General features: G+C 40.3%; 1 protein-coding gene across 3 annotated transcripts in view; it reads left to right on the top strand.

Moving 5' to 3' along the window:
* Positions 1–21,690, top strand: part of IFFO2 (intermediate filament family orphan 2) — a 106,612-nt gene that overhangs the window by 67,595 nt on the left and 17,327 nt on the right. For 2 of the 3 annotated variants that reach the window (XM_029578227.1, XM_029578228.1), the window contains exons 2-6: positions 5,689–5,749; positions 7,279–7,374; positions 11,211–11,351; positions 12,286–12,434; positions 17,356–17,476. In XM_029578227.1, coding sequence (XP_029434087.1) covers positions 5,689–5,749; positions 7,279–7,374; positions 11,211–11,351; positions 12,286–12,434; positions 17,356–17,476 — 568 coding nt within the window. The remainder of the gene's footprint in view (positions 1–5,688; positions 5,750–7,278; positions 7,375–11,210; positions 11,352–12,285; positions 12,435–17,355; positions 17,477–21,690) is intronic. The other variant, XM_029578229.1, reaches the window with a different exon arrangement.

Genomic DNA, 21,690 nt, shown 5'->3' with positions numbered 1-21,690 from the left:
ACATCAACAAAACCAATGTCTTCTATTTCATATATCTGAAAATCACACAACTATGTTAAAACAAATCTATTACCCACAATAATCCTCCCACCCCTCCATAATCATATAATTACCCAATCCTCAACAATATTCAAACATCTTCTTTACCCCTATTTTGTCAACAATATTCAAAAATACTTCGTGATGTTTCATTAATAATTACAATAGAAACCATGATATTTGAAAATTCTAACCTGATACCCACTCCTGCCTAAACTGAAAGGAGTGGATTCAGACCAACACATCCAATTCACTCCGGCTGAATAGCTCCAGAATTTAATTATAAAACTCCCGAATATGAATGTGATCCTACAAAGTATTTTCAAAGGAATATTCTTTTATTCAATTAGATCCTCATCTTTAAAACCATCTTCTGGAGCTATTCAGCCGGAGTGAATTGGATGTGTTGGTCTGAATCCACTCCTTTCAGTTTAGGCAGGAGTGGGTATCAGGTTAGAATTTTCAAATATCATGGTTTCTATTGTAATTATTAATGAAACATCACGAAGTATTTTTGAATATTGTTGACAAAATAGGGGTAAAGAAGATGTTTGAATATTGTTGAGGATTGGGTAATTATATGATTATGGAGGGGTGGATTATTGTGGGTAATAGATTTGTTTTAACATAGTTGTGTGATTTTCAGATATATGAAATAGAAGACATTGGTTTTGTTGATGTTTGGTTTCTATACAAGTAGTCCCCTGAAGAAGCCAACATTGGCGAAACAAGGCCCTTGTCGGGATGGAAGATGGAATCTTCAAAATAGAACATACCACTAAATTGTGTTAAGATTGATGGGCATAGCAATTGAGCTACGCAGATAAAATGTGCAATAGTTTAGTGGTTGATTTGTTACAGAAGACCAAGTACAACATCACAGAGTATATGTAAGTCCACTGAGGGTGAGATTGAGTTTAGTAGTTAGGAGAAAATTGAGGGTTAATAATTGTTGGACTCATAGGATTTTTTAATGTGTGTAATAATAATGTATTTGATATAATTTTGTAATCTTGCATTAATATATATGTAAAGTGAGTGTTAATACACTAATAAAAAATTAATAATTTTTTAAAAAAATATTGTGGGGTTTTATAAGTTGGTTGAGTATATGTAAAAAGTGCTAGTTGTCTCCAACGGTATCACGTTGGGGTTTTTTTTGATAAATAGATAAGCAGATAGCACTGGAGGAGACGATAGTGCCAAAAATTTTTTTGTTTGCTATATATATATATATATATATATATATATGTGTGTATATGTATGTATATGTATGTATATTCCTGAGCAAATAAGTGTACTACATGAGCTATTGTATTTTTAAAAATGCAGTTTTCTGTCTGTTTATAATGTGTGCAATTTCTTCTTCATGAAAAACTAATCAAAATGGGGAGCAGAAGAAAAGAATATAACAAGCTCGTGGAAGCAAGTATTTTGGTTCCTGTGTGCAAATTATTTACATTCAAATAGCCAAAAGAAGGAAACAGAGTGCAGAAATTGCTGGTGCAAATAAGCACATAAATAACCATAAACCAGTATCTTAGATCACTGTCAGTTACTGGGTGCTGAAATACATATGAATTGCAGTATCTGAGAGATTCAGACATGTTAAAGTGCTTGGCCCCAGAAAAGTTACTACTGGCATTGCTGCTTCCTTTTTGAAGGAGAAGGCATAAATATACCTGAATGCAATACCACAGGGAGGGATTTTCATGGCTGCACAAATCCGTGCACTTACTGAGTTGTGCCACCATTGTGGTACTGTTGCTCCCTCGGAAGATCAGATTATAATAACTGAGGTGTGTGTTAGTCACTAGAACATATTGCTGTTTTAAACAGACAAGCCAGACTGGCCAGCTATAAAGAAATTGCTTTCCTTTGGAGGAATCGCTAGCATTATTTAAAAAGTAATTTGCCTGGAACTGTGCTTTTTTTTTGTAATAATAAAAGCTCACAGAAACCTGACTTAATGAGTCTATACATTTAGTATTAAACATTTTGGTAACTTCTTCTCAGCTCTAGCAAGGGTGATATTTTGGATTGTCTTCACTGATTAAAAAAAAGGTTTTTCCCTAACAAATATTTCCACCCATTGGCATTTCTAGTTGTGTCTTTTGTTGAAGACACTTAGCTGGAGTCCCATAAGTGCAACTCAGTGAAAGTGAAGTTGGCTGCCTATAAAAAGGTGCTCTCTGAAGACTTCATTTTGGCTACATGGATTTTTTTTTTTTTTTTCAGTGTGGCCAGGGTTGGTTGGTAGCTTGCTCTAATTGGAAACCAAGAATTTGTTTGTTTTTGTTTTCAGAACAAAAGAAACAAATGTTGTTGAGATTTAATTGCTTGCAGATAAAAGCACATCCCTAGTTATTACTGCGTTTGTAGGAACTGCAGGAAGCCATGCTTTCTTCAGAACAGTGAAAACATGTCTTGGGAGATTTCAGTATTAAGACTCTTAGGAAAATGAAAAAGTCTGATTAAGAAATGTCTGCACTGTGATTAATCACTGCCGAGACCACATGAGTGCAACCAGTCTGTCCTGAATTCTGCTACCTGGAGAGGACAGTGATCAGTGATGTATTGGAGCAGGGCAGTTATCAATTTAATACAACATCTGATCTGGATCCAGGAATCAATACTGATCAAAATTATAGTGACGTGTGGCAAGACTTGCATATTACTTTTCAAGGCTCAGTATTTTACTGGATAATAAATGTATTTAAAATACCCTATGTATGAGAATAATGGAAATGTTCATTTTCTAAGCTTTGTTAATTGGGTGGCAGAGTTAATTTTGTGTTTTGTGTGGATACATTTTGCGGCATGCTCCCTCCCTATTTATAACGGACAGTTTTCATTGCCATAGGATTAAAACTACAAAAACAAAAAAGCTTTTGTAGGAGTCAAAGTGGGAGAACTAGAGCTACTCAGGCAGTTCATAGAATTGAATTTTTTTTTTCAGTTCAAAATAGTTTCTGGGAACACTGTATGCCCCTCCTAGAGTTCAAAAATTAAAAAAAATGGTGGAGCTGTGCCAAAGTAAAATTACTGGCAGTTTTATAACGGAAGAGTCTGGAGGCTGTGCCAGTTTTTCTACAGGCCCTGTGAAATACATTAGGAATGAACTGGTATTGAACAGGGAACATTTCCTATCCCTGTGGCTGTCTTGACTGGTGCATATTTCCAGCATTGTCCTAAGATGGATATAATTCTAGCATCGCACCTCAGAGTATTTATATTAGAGATGTCAAAGGAATAAACAGTCGGAGGATTGTCTGTCTGCAAATAGACAACTACTGGAACATTTTTCAGAATAGTGTTCAAATAAAAATAAACACACACCATGGTAGGATTGGACAGCTGCTTTGAAAATTTCTGTTCTGATTGGCTAAATATTTGATATTTTATGCTAACTGAAAGCCATTTTAATTTACTGCAGTACTAACTAAACAGGCTACAATTTTTAAAACTTTCATTAGCTAATAACTGCATTCAATGTAAATAGATTCCATTTTGTGTATATTTATATGTGCATATATCTAGTGCAAACGTTCAAAGGGGTAGCCATTTTCTTTTTTTTTTAGCATACCTATAAGTTGTAACTAGAGATATTACTGGGAGGAGGGGAGGGTGTAAAATAAAATAGATCAGTGAGTATGTTGTATTGGCATTTCCTACCAGTACTTTTTGTGATAATATCCATGGTGCAGGATATATTTGATTATATGTTGTAGACCAGCTATTTGGTGGACTTATGTTCTGTAACTGAAATTTTGGATAATAAAAAATTACTAATTCAAAAAGAAATATGCACAGACTAAACTAGTACTGATTTCACCGCAGGTCTTATCACATCGGCCTCACTTTCTGGCACATACTATACACTTGTTCTCATGCAGGTTCAAAAGTACTTGTGTTCACGCTGGATTTTTTTCAAAAGTAAACTCAAGAGTTTTTTTTGTAAATTTGCTTGCAGTCCACAGTTTCAGAATTATTCTCATAACATACTATAAGCTAATTGTGACTAACATAAGAGGAAAATATGTGGTGAATCAAATGAATCTCACAATCCCTTCTGGGTTTTTTTTTTCTTAATTTGTTTGCAAAACACACCATCCCAGTGTCCTTTAACTCACCATCCCCCTTTAAGATTTTAAGATATTTCTTATTCATTCGGGATATCCTTAAGACCTGTCTGGCTGGAGGGGCCGGAAGGACTGGATTGAGCACTCCTGGTCTAGTTAGATGTAAAAGTAGGAGTAGGATTCACATATCTTTATATCAGTTGATGTGTATCTATTCTTTTTTTTTCTACAAAATTTTTCCCTTTTGCTTACTGAAGTTTAGTTAGAATTTCGTTTTTCTCTAGAAGTATTAGAACATCTGGGGATATTGACAGAATGGAACTTGGATGGATATTTTGCTCTTCATGCAGGAAAGCACCAGCTTATTTTCCTTCAGAAAGTACTTAAGGGATTTGTGTGTGTGTGTGTGTGTTTGTCAGGGCTGTAGCTAGGCCTTTAAATTCCCAGTCTCTGCCAAAGCAGCTTGGAGCTGTGATTGAATGCTTGCCAAAGATTTACTTAAATGAAACTGTCGGATGGTTTACTTTACTTCAGCAAACCTTCCTGCTTTAAGGAAATTACCCACTTTAATTAAACTGAGAGTAAATGTTTGAAAATCCCCACTGGAAGAATGTTTCAGTATTTTAGTAAGCTGATTTTGATAAGCATTTTTTTTTTTCAGTACTGTGGTCTGATTGCCCTGTGGCCTATTTCCATCCCTGTGCCGCTGTCCTCGTCCTCTTTCTGCTGTTTCAGCAGTAAGAAGCTCCTTGCCATCTGCTCGTAATTACATTTCCATGTGTGTGTTTAAGCTAAGCCAAATGTGATGTGTGGTCAGTCACTGAGCGCCAGTCCAGCATATGTAATATGGAACTGTAGAACTGAATTAAAGATAGCAAGCTGGACTGCTAAAAATATTATGAACCACATCTATCTAAAGCGTTCTGAGGCGATACTTATTCTGTATTGGTTTCAAGCTATTCCAGTTGTATCTGCTACCACCATTATGAATTTAGTGTGATATTGTGCATTTTTTTTTAATGTGTGAATTGCTAACAGAATGAGCAGTTGAAGCATAACATCAAGAACATTCCAGCAAAGTATAAAGACGAACTATTTTAAAGGAAGCCTAGGAAGGAAGAGCAGAAGAAGTAGGGAAGTTGCAATATAAGTAATTCTAGATATTACTGCTGCTTGAAGTATCATAGCTAATCCCCCACAAAGACTTTTCATGAGGAAAAAGCCTTTTACAGAGCTATACGGTTTGTTTGCAATCTGTAGTGCAGCAGGGTCAGGTATAGCTCAGAATTGAGGCGCACAGTCTCTGTGACTGGCAGAAATGGGTGCAGGGAGAGAAGACTGTTGTAAACTAATGGAAGCATAATTTGCTGAATCTTTTATTGCTTTTGCATTTTTGACTCTGGTTTTGTGGTTCTGTATATTGCCTTCTTGAGTGGGTTACTGGGAGACCAAATACCATATTTGGTAAAGTACTTTGCGTGCATAGTGATTTAAGAGTTTAAAGCTGCTATATTTTCTTTTTCCTGGATCAGTTCTCCTCTAAGCATTCTGCAAATGTCTTTTCCAGATGGGACGAAGAGCTAGCAAAGAGAATCAAGATGGAATCCATGGTGGAAACGCTACAGGAGGTAAGAAAACAGAACAAAAAATTACCATTCTTTGATTTTATATTCTGCTTTTCAGCCACTTTCTGCGTTGGATGAAGTTTGACAGTGGCTGAAGAATAGGCCTGTGTGTGGCAGGGGTGAGAGACTGTGAGCCTCCCTGTGCGTGTTTCTGGGCGGTGGAAGGAGGGAACCTGCCTGTGTGTGCATGGGAGCCTGCATGTTTGTTTGGGGGAGCCTGTGAGTGTGTGTGTTGGTGTGGGAAGGGAGCCTGAATGCATGTGTGTATGCATGTGTGTGGGAGGGGGTGTGTGTGTGTGTAGGGGGAAACCTGTATGTGTGTCTGTATAAGTTTTTAAAACACCAATAAGCCCTATCTACTTTTCTATCCCCATGCTAGACCACAACCCATCCAAAACAAACCAATTCAGTTTCATCTACATTTTTTATTATCCTGTCCTCACACTAGACCACAAACTGTCTAGGACTAAACCTTTTAATATAGCTTCTAAGACGATAGCCTCACTAATGGTATCTAATGCACTAAACCCCTAAGGGAACTATCTCAACAGATCAAATATAATCCTAGAACTACTCACTGTGCAACTGACTGAATAGCCAGGTTTTTATGTTATGGCAAAACTGCGTGTAATTTTCATTTTTTTTCCAATTCACTAGGGAGTATATTCCAAATACTAGGAGCCTTTCCTGAAAAATCCTTTATCCTGGACTTTCGTAGGTGAAAAGTTTAGACAGGACAGCAAGATTTACAGTTAGGATAGAGCTATGCCAATCAATTCAATCTGAATTGGCAGAGACCATGTCATTGAGGTTAAGGTAGGGGTCACAGGACTGCTTCTATGGCCAAATCCATAAGCAAACCATATCAAGCAAAACAGACCTTCATATCAGGCAGACAGTTGTCTGTCTCCCCCATTGAAAGTGTTTTCCTCTCATCCCTTCTGACTGCTCCTTTCATTCAGCATAACTTTATATAATTATTTAAACATATTTATAGTCCACTGATCTCAAGATCTTATTCTCAGCAGAGTATAGCAGATATATAAAAAACAGCAACATCAAATCACCAGTAATCATAAGTAGAAGCATAATTCATATATAAGTAATAGCAGAAAATACTTCTGTGGAAAGGAAGACTTTAACTTTCTTACGAAAGGGCGGGTAGCATTCTAATGGAAGTTGATTCCATAATCTGAAGGCAACTATTCTAAATGATGGTGATCGTTTCCATGACACCGGCATTTTAATTTGTGGCAACCTTCAATAACATCGTCCTTTGATACCTCAAAGCTCTACTAGAAGTATATAAAGACAGGAAGTACAGTATGATAACAGGAATCTTAAAATGAGTGCACCAGGTAATTGGAAACCAATAGAAATTGATTAACTTAAGAGTAATATGCTCATATTAATATGCTCTGGTAACTCACAATTACATCTAAACATACACGATGAAGAATTAAAAAAAAAAATCATCATGACATTAATAAAATACAGTTGATCTCTTTTGCATTTTTTTTGGTTCTGTGAAGGAGGCACAAGAGGCTGATGCTTTACAGGATGAGCTGAATGAGACAATAGAAAGACTGAAAGCAGAGCTGGTCGTGTTTAAAGGCCTTATGAGTGATGTAAGTAGTTTGAAGAGCGATTCGTCTGCTCCTAGTCATGTTCTCAGAAATGTATGTGCTGTCTAAATTAATCCATGCTACAGAGGTTTAGATTACTAAGCATTGCTTTGTAATGTTACTACTGCTGCACTGATAAGCATCCTCTGTGTGATAATGCATCAGACAGATTGCTCTTCCTTTGCTTGCTCTGAAGCCTGGTTAAAATTAATTTGCTGCTTACATAATACCCAGACCCTCTGCCACTATTCCCAAAATTCACATGCCTTGGCAGCTTTAGGGAGAATGCATCTGAACTCAACAGGCCTTTAATTGCTTCTCTTATCATGTAAGCCTTCCATTTTTGTTTTACCTTTGTAAAGTAATAAAAAGTACCTATAGCGCCTGAATGGAATCCGCTTTGAAGTGCGGAAAAGCGGAAAATAAGTAAATTAATAATAATAATAATAATGTACGCGTTAAGTGTTAAGTGTAGAGAAGAAATCATTCTGAGGTACTTTTGTAGCTCATAAGTAAGGAACCTTGCAGGATCCTGTAAAAGCCAACAATGGTTTATGGTGCATTCTGAACCAGATAAATTTTCTGTATAGTCAGAATAAGGGTATGTGAAAAGAGAGATTCTGTGATTATTCTGCAGAAATAACTATTTTGGGAAAATCTGAACATACTCTGTATATTCAGGCCTCAGTCTCTTTCTGGACAGTCAAATTAAGAATGCTCTGGTGTCTGCTGGTAATACCTAAACAGTCTGGGAATAGGCCAGCTGCACGCGTACAGAGCCTGGGCCAGGCTACCATCTCTATTGTAGAGACCACAAGCCCTAGTACCCTCAAGCAGGATCTTGCAGACACCATTGCCTGCCTGCTGGACTTATCTCTGCTAATAAGGGAGATTTGGTCCAGATGTAAATCGGTAAAGAATCGCACACCCAGGAAAAACCCATCAGATAAGACTAAGTTTTTTTTAAGTCCATGGCCTTTCTGTGTGCCTCCCACCCCCATTTCAAGTTTTGCAGCAGTTGCAATAACCCTCTGGCCTGGCAAGAATACCATCTGTATATGGGACACAGAGCCTTGCAATGAGCCAGTGCAGTTTTGTACAATATTCTTGGAATTGCTGCAAGGCTGAATGAAAGCACCCTGTACTGGAAATACTGCTCCTCCAGAGCAAATATTGCAGACCTTGATAGTACTTTGCTATGTGAAAGCGCAGGTAGCCACACCACGGGTACAGAGCATACGATTGCCTGAATCAGAAAGCTGAGAGATACTGAAATTCACATCAAGGTTTGTTGAACTTCCTCAGGGGATGTTGGATACAGCTTTGGTGAAATGAGGGGTATTATGTGTCAGGCCTCGATGATTGGTGCATGAGAGCCAAATCATTTCAGGAAACTTCCCTAGGGAAGAATACATGCTAGACTGGGCATAGAGCAGCCTGATCCCTCCCAGCCCTTGGAATATTCTGAGGTGTTTTGTGATACTAAAGCAGTTCACGTACATCTGATGCAGCCATCAGCCAGGGGCAGCCTTTCTCTCTCACGGAGTTTCCAGAGGGTGGACTCCTGTAGCTTCCGGTTTCCATATAGCGGCCGTCTAGTATTGTTTCCATGAACCCAGGCTCATTTTGCACCCCTACAAAATGAATGTATCCAACACACATTGAATATAGAATAGCTACTAAAGTGCACGCCCTTATTATTTAATTGTAGGGAAAGATTGGTTTCTAACTTACAGATGGTGAGCTAAATTCAGGGCGTTTTAGTCCTTTTTTTTTCTGTACAGTACCCTTAGAATCTGTAACAGTGCAGAAAAAATCAGGGCAGTTGGCAACCCTACGGATCATATAATAGGAAGACTAATAGCTCCACCTGGAAACAGGGTGCCCCAGCACTCATGGGAATGTGATTTAAGGTTGGCCTGTGTCTGGCATGGAGCAAGAAGCCTCATGGTCCATCAGGATAGCGCACAGGGCTGTCAGGCTAGCTCTGCTCTTTTTTGCCTGTAGCCTTGCTCGTTTTGCCCTTAGTGAAGGGGGTGGTGGCTGTGCTAGTGCTCAGATATTACTATAGAAGTATGTGATCAAGCAAAGAGTACCCCCAATTGCCTTACAGGTAAATGTTAAAAGGAACACGCGTATTGCAGTGCGAGCAAAAATGCGCCTCATCTTATAAAGTACCTGCTTAGCATTTAAAATACTGTTTCTGCATATGCTCATACAGCCTTTACCCTTATATCTTGCGCGCAGAGAGAGCGCACCTCTATATAGAGTCAGACACTCTATATGTAGGAAACTCTCTAGGGGAGCACTTTGAATCGAGGTGGGTTTTCGGGAGGTGGGTTGGAGTTAGGGGGCTGTTACAGGCATTCAGAGGTATTCATAGTAAAATTGACATCAGTAAAGAATTATAGCCCTTATGAGTGATGAAAAGGAGTAGATTTGTACAATGCAGCTAGCACTGCAGTGAACAGATTAACTCCTTGTTAGACTTTTCATCCACCGTTTTATTCACCATTCCCTTCCTAAATTCCTAACTTCGTGTTTTTTGATTGCTGCAGTACACTGAGCTGACAATTTCAATGTGTTATCCACTATGATGCCTAGATCTCTTTCCTGGGTGGTAGCTCCTAAGATAGAACCTAACATCGTGTAACTACAGCAAGGGTTATTTTTCCCTATATTTCATCTGCCATTTGGATGTGTGGAGGGTTAATTTTTCAAATTGTTGTTCCTGCACTCCAAAACTTCGGTTTGCCTGGTTCAGGGCTTTATTTTACTCCTAGTTAAATGATTTTCAGACTTCTGTTCCAAACACATTGTAAGAGAGTCCGAAGACTTACCTCAAAAGAAATGAACTTGAGGCAATTTTTATACTCCCCATGGACTTTTCTTTTGAAAATTGGGCTGGCAAGGGAATGCGGGGTACCTTGTACCCAGGTACTTCGCACTCCTTTGAAGTAGGTGCAGTGTTTGTGGGGATTTCCAAATGAAGTCCCTGTGTGCACCTCACTCTCAACTTAACCCTGTACCTTTTTTTTCCTGTGGTTAAAAGTTTGTAACACTGGGGTAGATTTTAATAGGTGCACACATGTTATAAAATCATTGGGCCGCGCACACCAATTAAGGAGCGGACTGGGTGGGAACTTCCCTACCCCTTACTCTGAACTCCCTTCCCCTCTCCTCCCAAACCCCTAAAGCCAATTTTTTTTTTTAATTTACAATTATTGAGCAACCCAGCCACGCACATAACCCCCGGATTTTATGCACAGGGTGTGTGTGTGTGTGTGTGTGTGTTTAAAATCGACCTGACTGAGAACAGCATGTGCGCTTCTTACCAGCACTGAGGGTTTGCGGTGAGGAGGCAGTTTTCAAACAGGCTTTTTGCACTGGTAAACTATTTCCCCATGCAAAAAGTCCTAAAAACTTACCTTCCCAATTATCAAAATGTTTCACAATTGTGAAAAAAAACCCGAAACAAAACTCAACGAATTGCTGTTCTGTTTGTTCAGATTATTCTGCAAGAGTGATACAACGTACCTTCCTGTCTTATAACCCAAGTTTTGGAGCATCTGCTCATAGTTAATCAGCTGACAGGATGAAACCACTTGTGGTGGAAAGCAGAAGCACAGGTTACAAAGTGGATCTTCGTAGAGCATCTGTATTTCTGCCTGTTCTACAGTCCTTGTCCTCTGATGTTACTCTCATAATACCTGAAGCTGGGGGTAGTGTAAAACTTATAAATGAGATGTTCAGAGATACTACGCTGGATCTCTCTTCTGAGTTTTGTCATAACAAGAAGATAATCCCATACTGTCGTCCCCCCCAACCCCTCCCTGCAGCCAATGACAGACCTCGACACAAAGATCCAGGAAAAAGCCATGAAGGTGGATATGGATATCTGCAGGCGAATCGATATCACGGCTAAGCTGTGTGATGTGGCACAGCAGCGCAACTCTGAAGACGTTTCCAAGATATTCCAGGTGACTGGGCTCAGTCTTTGTACTAATGCAGTGTAGCGTAACAGTAGCAAGAGAGAATGTGTGAGGGAGAGAAAAATGTATCCCCCATCTGTTTAACTTCCTCCTCTTCTCCCTTTCAAAAACAACACTTGAATTTCCTGTTCTGTGATTTTTGAATGATGTCCGAATCACTCAGCATCCATATGCTTTTATAAAGGGAAGGTACTGCAGGTTTAGAGAGGGAAATGCAGCAATGGGTAGTGAGGACTTGAGCATCTTTGAGAATTAATATTATTCTTACATGGGTGGAGGTAGATTCCTTGGCATGCTACTAAATCAGGGGATGTACATTCAGTGTTCTCTCTTATGACTGTGAAAAAGCAAACTTCTATTAAAGTCCACTTTGCCATCTGTCAAGGAACTCGTTTCTGTGATTGCCTGTGAGTTAGAGATCTTAGGGAAGCAGGAAAGGGTGAGACAGTATAAATCTGGGTGTCCAGTTTCAATTAGATTGAACAGTCCCTTCTGCATTTGTTTAAAGTATCTTTTCTCTTCAGATGCTGATCAGTTCTTGTTCATTCAAACTAGTGGCTAGCATTTTTTGTCTGATTCATTTCCGAATGAGAAAAGTTAAGGACTTAATGGCTTTCTGAATACTTTGCTCTTGTAAAGGGCACAAGCGAGAAGAAAACATCAGATACATTACTGACATAACCCTGGCTGCGACCCTTTCCTCCGTGTGTGCTGCTTTATCTTGCATCATCATATGCATGCTCTTCTATCACTGTCAATGAGCATACCTTGTAGATAATGACTGGGTTGTGTATGGCTTGTTTTGCTCTGTGCCAGCTTAGCATGCTTATGCTCTACATTTGCCTTCAGTGGTCATGGAAAGCTTTGTCTCTGCGCTTCTCTTAAATTCTAACATCTGGTGACTGGTTTGCTGTTCATTAAGGTGGGACCTGTCTCTAGAAAAAGAGAGCGAAAGCTGGCATCTGAAGAAGATAACTCTGAGCACGATGGCGAGACTGGCAAGTTCTCGGACGACGAGGTCAACTGTTCACTGAATATCACCGATGAGATGAAGCGTATGTTTAATCAGCTGTGAGTAAAGGTTCCTTGGTTTCCCCCTACCCCTTTGATTATTCCCCCATGTGATAAAGGCTGCTATGCTTTGTTGCCATCCTCATGTAGTTTCACCTTCACGTACCTAAACCAGCATGTATTTCACACTGGCTACTGTCTCACTGAGAATACCTGCTCCTGGAGTGACATTAGCTTTTGTTCCATAACGTACTGCTATATACCCAAGGCACACTCTGTACGTCAGCATCTATCATGCCTGTTATGTAATTGGTCCCAAGTAAGGTGCAGTCTTGTTTGGAACAGAGCTGCAGCCAAGCTATGAAAATGATCATTTCTTCTAAATCACAAAACAAGTTTAACTTGCATTCCAGTTTGCAGTATTCAGTATTTTAACTTTTTAACAGTCAGTTTGACTAAGATTGGTTGTATTTCTATGATTCACAGATTATATATGGTCATTTACTTAGGTAGGATCATTAATTTCATATTCTGGTATTGTGCAGTGAGAGTGAATCTAGAGAGAGACATGGAGTAAAGGAGGAGTGGGGTAAGAGTGATGGCCAAAAAGTTAAACAAGGGAAAGGGAAAAGAATGTAAAGACAATATAATGCTGTTCGCAGTTCAAATGACAAAGACCAAAAACAATTTCACTTTAGATGAGCAAGAAATTACAAAACAGGAGACACGAAAATATCTCTGAAGGGCAAATGTTAAGAAAATACTGCAGTAACATTTAATTTAACTATAAAAAGATTGACTATGGTAAAATGATGAAATTTGTTAGGGGAAAAACTGAAAGGAGCACGTGTGGGGACAGTTTAAAATGACTAATTTTTGAGGCCCAGGGAAAAAGTATTCCATGCATTAAAAAAGGTAGAAGGAAAACCAAATGCATTTGCTGAGGAGGATGTTGGGCTCATATTCACATCAGAAACATTTTTTGATGGTGATGACTGAGCAACTAAACAAAATCACTGAGAAACTGGAGAATATAATAAATCAGCTTGACAGACTGAAGAATAACAAATCACAGGGAGCAGATGATATTCACTTCAGAGTTCCGAAGAGACTCAAACATGAAATTGCAGACCTGTTTCTGGTGATCTGCAACTTCTTATTTAAAACAGCCACACCACCTAAAGAGAGGAGGGTGGCCAATCTGACACCAGTTTTTAGAAAGAGATCCAAGGGTGATCTGGGAAACGATAGATCAGTGAACCTAATGTCTGTGCTGGGCAAAATGATAGAAGCTATCCTTAAAAATCCACATAGACATGGTTTAATGGGGGAGAGTCAACATGAGTTTTGCAAAGGGAAGTCTTGCCTTACTAGTTTACTAGATTTTTTTGAAGGTGTAAGTAAGACATGGAGATAAAAGTGAGCTGGTTGATATAGTGTATTTGGATTTTCAGAGGGTATTTTCAGAGGAAATTGAGAGGTCATGGTATAGGAGGCAGTGTCCTGTTGTGGTTTGGTAACTGGATAAAATACAGGACAGAGAGGGTAGGACTAAATGGTCAGTTTTACAAATGGAGAAAAATCATTAATGGAGTGCCCCCAGGGTATATGTGCTGGTTCTTGTGCTATTTAGCATATTCATAAATCATCTGGAAAAGGGAACAGCAAGTGAGGGACCACATTTTGTAGATGACACACAAATGTTTCAAGTTGTTAAAACAGCAGCAGCTTGTGAGGAACTGCAAAAAGCACCTTGTGAGACTAGGAGACGGAGCATCTAAATGACCTCAAACTATTTTTTTATTTTTTTACTATATTCTGCTTTTCGGCACTTCAAAGCAGATTTATATTCAAATGTGAATGGCAGATGCAATTTAATGTGGAAAAGTGCAAAATAATTCAAGAAGAGAAAAATAAGCCCAACTCCAGGTACACGATACTGGGTTCTGTGTTAGGTGTCAGCACCCAGGAAAAGGACCTCTGAGTCCTTGTGGACAATATCTTGACACCGTTGACTCAATGTGCGGAGGTGGTCAAGAAGGAAAATAGACTATTAGGAATTATTTGAAAAGGAATAGAGAACAACATTGAGAATATATCATAATGCCTTTGTATAAGTTCATGGTGAACCACACCTTGCGTATTGTGTGTGGTTCTGGTCGCCCCATCTCAAAAAAGATACAGTGATCATTGAAACGGTAAAGAGCAGCGACAAAAATGATAAAGAGAATGGAGAGAGGATAAACAGATTAGGCTCTTTAGGTTGGAAAAGAGGTGACTAAGAAGGAGATATGATTGAAATTTGTAAAATCATGAGTGGAGTGCCATGGGTGATTAGGGAATGGTTATTTAGCTTTTCAAACACTAGGACTAGAGAAAACTTATGAAGCGAGCACCTGGCAGATTTAAAACTGGAAGTATTTTTCATTCAGCACAAGATTAAGCCCATGGAATGTGTTGCCAGTGTCATAGTCAAGGCAACTAGCATAGTGGGATTCAAAAAGAGGGTTGGACAAGTTGTTGAAAGAAAAGTCCATAAATAGTTATTAGCCAAGGAGGCTTGGGAAAAATATTTATTCCTGGAAGTAAAATAGATCAAATGTTTGGGATCTTCTAGGTACATGTGACCAGGACTGGCCACTGCCAGAGACAGGATGCTGGGCTGATGAACCCTGGTTTAACGCAATATGGCTGTGCTTATATTTTGTACCTTCACCATTTAAAATTTGCTGGACAGTTTTCAATTAATGCTACACAACTTCATAATGTGATCTAATTGGCTTTGAGATCTATGCTGAGAAGTCAATCAGAACAGTCCAGGCCTGGAAGGATAGCCTATGAGCCTTACTTGCCTCTGAGCTTGTCTAGTTCCTTGAAGCAGGCTTTGAAGGCCCAATATATGGTCCATATAGCAGAACACTGCCTTGGCCAGGTGTCATCAAAGAGTTAGTCAACCTCTTTGGCTCCTTGGCCTGAGGATTGGCCCAAAAATCAAAGTCCATTTTGATTCATCTTGTTGTGTAATTGTAGCTGGCATTGGCCTTCACCTAAACTTGCCTCAGGGACCCACTGGTATGCTTATTGTTCATACCTGCCTCACTACTGCTACTGTTTCAGTTCACATACTTCAGATTCTTGTCACCACTCTTCAGGTCTCTGTCAGTTTCCTTCCTGCCACTACTATAGCTTATCCCACAGCAGCTGCTGCTTTCTTCTGGCAGCATCCAGCAATTGGCATGGCTTAGTTGACAGTAAACAGAGCCACACAGCACCAACAACAGATTAGAAGCAGCAGTGGGTAGCCGTGGCAGGTTTAGGCAGTTCCAGTCCTAGAGTGTCTCAAACAGGTTTTGCTTTTCAGGATATCCACAATGAATATGCATGAGGTATATTTGCATGCACTGCCTCCATTATATACAAATATATTTTGTGCATATTTATTGTGGATGTCCTGAAAACCAGACCTATTTGTAGAACTCCAGGACTATAGAATACCTTACCCCTGGAGTGGGGAGTACATAGAGGGAAATGGTAATACTGACGTAGGCAGAAGATGTGGGGTGGAACACTGGAGAGGAGGGATTGAAGAAGGGCGAGACTTAGATGGAAGGGGAAGATGGGGGAACATTGCAGAAAGAAAGGAAAAGAGAATACAATGGGAAGCATAGGGACCTTTTTGGAGTGGAGGAATATAGGAATGAAAAATTGTAGCAGTGGTGCCAGGGGGTAAGGGAGGCAGAATATAGAAAGTGGAAAGGAATTGAATGAACGGTAATCAGATAGAAGGAACTGAAATAGAGAGGAAATAAAGCAATAATGAAGAAAAATGTTTAGACATCCAAATTGGAAAAATGTTCTTTTTATTGAAGCCTGGAAAAGTGCCACAGAATTTTCAATCCTTGCTGCAGAAAAATGAGACTTTGATTATAAGCATGTTAAAAAAAAATATGCCATAATGTCAAGGAATACAAAGATTTGCAAGTTTGCAGTTTGGGGGCAAAGGCTCATTCAAACTGTCTCAGTATCACTTGTGTGAGAACGGAGAAATCTGGGATGGGTTTTGGAGCAATGGATGTCTGCCACAGGTTTCTCTTGCCTCTTTACTGACATTTTTGGCCACTGACTGAAATCAGTGATACGTTTACAGGGGAAAATGAGATCGTGTCCCTCCAAATTCAAACAGAACACATTTCTGAAGATGGCTAACGAAGAAGAAGAATAATAAAAAGGGTTTTGTGATCTTTTGTGTACTTCACCATCTGCTGCCAATATAGTGGTGAGCCACTGCATGCAGATGCTAGCATTCCTGGGAGCACAAAGTTAGCCTTTGACTCCCCGTGCACGTTTTCTTCACATATTTAACTTCAAGTAGTTTTTTTTTAATACCGTAGAGAGGACAAACTATCAGTCACATACTGAATCTGCCACCCTCTGTGCAAAAAAGCAAGACAGTCTTAAAGCAGAGTGCCATCATGAGTTTAGAGAGCCATCGTGAGGTTAAGATTGGAATTACGTATGTTATGTGACACACTGGCATGGAAAAATGCTCAGTCAAATCTTATACATAGCCAAAGACTTCATGTGAGTCACATATTTTTTTTTATGTACACAAAATACTTTTAAGGGAGACTGTGTCCATCCATCTGGACTTATGTGTGCAAGCCTCAGCACAGTGGACTTGTATGCCTGAGTTAGTCTATCCGAATGTTTTTGTTGTGCACATAAGTCCTTCACAGTACCAACAAAGAGAGAGGAACTGTGCATACAGATGAACAGTGCCACAAATGACCAGCTTTCACCAGGGGAAATACAGCACCCCCAAAAAATGGGGTTGGAACTCCATTGTACTCCTAAAAGGTTCTGTGCACCTGTCCAGACTCTCTTCCTTCTTCATAGTATTAACATTTGCTCATGGCAGCTCCATCCCCAAAGTTGTTTACGCTTTCTAGCAGGACTGATCACTTTCTTGCTCTTTTGACAGGCGAGAAACAATTGATTTTGATGATGATTGTGACAGTTTAACATGGGAAGAGAATGAGGACACTTTATTACTTTGGGAAGATTTCACCAATTGCAATCCATCTGTTGATAATCAGGGCGAGGTATGTGACATTTTTTTTTCCTCCTGATTCTGTGTTTCACTCAGTGTGAATTGTGCTAAATTTTCCTTGGATGATGCTGGTCCTTGACGTATTGCTGGGAGACGTTTGGAAGGTTCTGCTTGTCATCCGCCCCAGCTCAAAAACATTTCTGACATGGGGGAGAGATTTAGGGAAGCCTTTATTTAGTAGAAAATCACAATAAATGGAATAAATTGAGAGAGCCGAGAATAAAATATTTTCATGTGCAGATAAGCAACTGGTAAAGTATATTTAAAAACCTCTGTCCCCCAAACCTGTTTCCCTCTTCCACCTAGTTATCCCTAATCACTATGCTAATATATACTTCTCGGATAAATGTTTACCATTTGGAACTGCCGTATATACTTGTGTATAAGTCGATCTCGTGTATAAGTTGAGGGTATTTTTTGGGCCCCAAAATCAAGATTTATCTGTTACCTGTGGGTAAAACCTAGGGGGCTCAATCAATTTAGACTGGGTCTGAAAATCTTGCCACTTAAAATCCCTCCTACCTACCTACCTGACTGCTTTCCTTAAATATTCTTCCTAGGCAAAGAACCAATATTATTTTTAAGTGTCAAAAGTATTTTTAAATCAAAGCCCCCCCACCCCCCCCCCCCCCCATGGCTGGCCTTTCTGTTAAATCACTCCCCCCCCCCCCCCCAATGGCTGCCCTCCCTGTTCAATCACTCTCTCCCTGTTCAGTCACTGCCCCCCTCCTTCCCTGTTCAATCACTCACACTCCCTCCCTCCATGGTTCCCCTCCCAGGCTCACCGATCCCTGCTTTCCAGCAGGGGCCCAGACATGATCTCCTGCGCCCAGGCCTTCAGCTGCCAGTATTCAAAATGGTGCCAGCAGCCCTTTGCCCTTACCATGTGACAGGGGCTACCGGTGCCTTTGGCTGGCCCCTGTCACATGGTAGGAGCAATGGACGGCCCCTACCATGTGACAAGGGCCAGCCAACAGCCCTGGGTCCCCCACTGGACCACCAAGGACTTCGGTGAGCCTGGGGAAGTCAGGAGGGGGGGGGGGAGGATTGAACATGGAGGGCAGCCATTGGAGGGGAGAAGGATTTATGGGCAGCCAACGGCCTGGGAACAGGAGATCACTCCCAGCCTTGTGTGACAGTAAACAAACTACCTGGGGGCTTGGCATCTTCTCCGGTAGTGTTTACCAGAAGCATTGCAGTAGTTACATATTTGTGCAGGCTGGGAATGTGTGTTTCTCTGCGTGGATGATTGACTGATCAAGGTCATAAAGGTCATTTCTTGGGCAGGGAAGTCACTAGGGTTTATCTGTTTGTTAAAAGTGGTATAGAAGAAATTTAAAAATAATCAAAGCAGTTCACAAAATAACATTCATAAAATAATGGCAAATTTCATAAACATAAATCAGTATTGGTGTTCTTTTGCTAAAATCCTTTGATTTGAATTTGTTGGTTCTGTGCTAGATATGACTTGGGCACAGATTTGTCCATCAGCTACAGGTTCCACAACAGCATGACCTCAATGGGAGAGATATTGGTGTGCTCCATGTTGAGAATACTAGGCCTAATGGGAGCAAAAACATGTTATCAAGATTTGTTTTGCATGAAGCAGGTCCAACAGAAATCCTGGAGGTTCCGGTCCACATAGAAACTACAAGACTATGAGGTCAATATTCACAATGTATTCAGCACTATTTAGCCGCATAAGTATAGCTTATGTGATTAAGTCGTGGCCGCTGAATATGTGCTTATGTTCAGCAGCTGCTGCTTAGACACAAGTTGTGGACGTGTAGTGGGCATATCAGGGCAGAGCGAGTTAGCCAAATAAGTTATGTGGCTAACTAGCAATATTCAGTCTTGGCCGTTTAAATTATATGCTGTAGAACAGGTCTAGTTTAGCCGGTTATAACTTGTACAGCTAAACGCAGATATATATATGCATATATTCAGTGGCTTAGCCATGCCGCTGAAGATCGCATCTGTTAGCCACATATGTCTGTCTGGCTAATGTAATGAGATCTCTGACCTGGTGTGTTTGGTTGCTGTTTGAATCTAATTCCCCATTACGCCTTGCAGTTGAAGTAGAGAGCAATGTTGGAGTTGCATCAAAGTATCAGGCTTATTGGTTAAGGGTAGTAACCGCTGCATCAGCAAGTCACCCCCATGCTTATTAGTTTCTCTACCCAGACCATAAAAGTCGGGGGCCTCGTTGGTTGCTGTTTGAATCCAGTTCCCCTCTTCCCCCTGCCGTTAGAGAGCCATGATGGAGTTGCATCAATAGTATGAAAGCTTATTGGTTAAGAATAGTAACTGCCGCATCTGCAAATTACCCCCATGCATTCTTTTCTTGGAACAACAGTATATAAAATGGCTAAATAAATAAATTCTCTAGCCTTTAGGGATCCACAGTGTTCATCCCATGCCCCTTTGAATTCTTTCACTGTTTTCGTCTTCACCAACTCCTCCGGAAGGGCATTCCAGGCCTCCACCACACTCTCCATGAAGAAATATTTCCTGATGTTGGTTCTGAGTCGTCCCCCCTGGAGTTTCATTTTGTGACCCCTGGTTCTACTGATTTCTTTCCAGTGAAAGAGTTTTTGAATATGCATCATTAAAACCTTTCAGGTATCTGAAGATCTGTATCATATTTCCCCTGCGCCTCCTCTCTTCATCTTCAGATCCTTCAGCCTCTCCTCGTAGGTCTTCTCATACAGACCCCACACCATTTTTGTTGCTCTTCTCTGGACCACTTCCATCCTGTCTTTGTCCCTTTTGAGGTATGGACTCCAGACCTGAATACAGTTCTCTAGGTGATCCCTCACCAAGGACTTGTACAAGGGCATTATCACCTCCTTTTTCTTACTGGCTATTCCTCTCTCTATGCAGCCCAGCATTCTTCTGGCTTTAGTTATCACCTTGTCATATTGCTTTGCCATCTTCTGATCTCCAAACACTTATTACTCCAAAATCCCTCTCTTGGTCTGTGCACATCAGTCTTTATCCCCCCATTACATTCAGCTGTTTTGGATTACCACATCCCAGATGCATGACCCTGTATTTTGCTGGCATTGAATCCCAGCTGCCAAATCTTCAACCACTCTACCAGGATTCTTAAATATCTTTTCATTCTCTCTACTCTTTCAGGCACGCCCACTCTATTGCAGATCTTAGTATCTTCTGCAAATAGACAAATTTTATCTTCTATCCCTTCCACAACGTCGCTCACAAAAATGTTGAACAGAACTGGTCCCAAAACCGAACCTTGTGACACACCACTTAACACAGTTTTCTCTTCAGAGTAGGTTCCGTATACCATTACACTCTCTTCTATCAGTCAGCCAGTTTGTAATCCACGCCACCACCTTGGCGCTCACTTCAAAGCTTCTCATTTTATTCACAAGCCTCCTATGCGGGACCGTATCAAAAGCTTTGCTGAAATCTAAGTAGATCACATTGAGTGCTTTTCCTTGATCCAGTTCTCGAGTCACCCAATCAAAGAAAATCAAGTAGATGTCTGAATCCATGATGCCTCGGGTCCATCAACCCACCAGATTGTAGATAGTTCATATCCTTTCCTTCAGCAGAGTCTCCATTAATTTTACCACCTCCAAGATGAGGCTAACCGGCCTGTAGTTTCCGGCCTCCTCTCTGCTACCACTCTTATGAAGCAGGCCCACCATCGCTCTTCTCCAGTCCCACGGCACCACTCCCGTTTCCAGGGATCTATTGAACAGGTGCTTCAGCGAACCCACCAGCACATCTCTGAGCTCTCTCAGTATCCTGTGGTGTATCTCATCTGGCCCCATGGCCTTGTCCACTTTGTTTGCCTAGTTCCTCCCATATATTATCTTTTGTAAATGGAGTTTCGTCTACTCCATCCCCATCTACAGTCTTGTTAACCAGCAACAGTCCTTCTCCATGGTCGTCTTTAGTGAATACCGAACTGAAGTATTTATTTCTGCAATTTTTGTTCCTTTCTATATATTGCTGTTTGTCACCTTTCAATTTCACTATGCCACTTCTGACGCCTCTGCGCCACACTAAACGAGGCATTTCCTGGGGGTGTTTAGGATAAGGGGGGAAATAAGAAGTATGCACATAGATGGCATTTTCAAATCTTTGCATGAACTCTTCAGGAAAAATCTACCTGCAGAAAAAAAGCAGGTTCAAGTATATGCATATATTTGCTTTGAAAATAGGTGCAAAACC

The sequence above is a fragment of the Rhinatrema bivittatum genome, chromosome 15 (genome assembly GCF_901001135.1).
Source record: "Rhinatrema bivittatum chromosome 15, aRhiBiv1.1, whole genome shotgun sequence".
NCBI classification, from domain to species: domain Eukaryota; kingdom Metazoa; phylum Chordata; class Amphibia; order Gymnophiona; family Rhinatrematidae; genus Rhinatrema; species Rhinatrema bivittatum.
The sequence above is the reverse complement of the archived record's forward strand: the minus strand, read 5'-3'. Positions and strand labels throughout refer to the sequence as shown.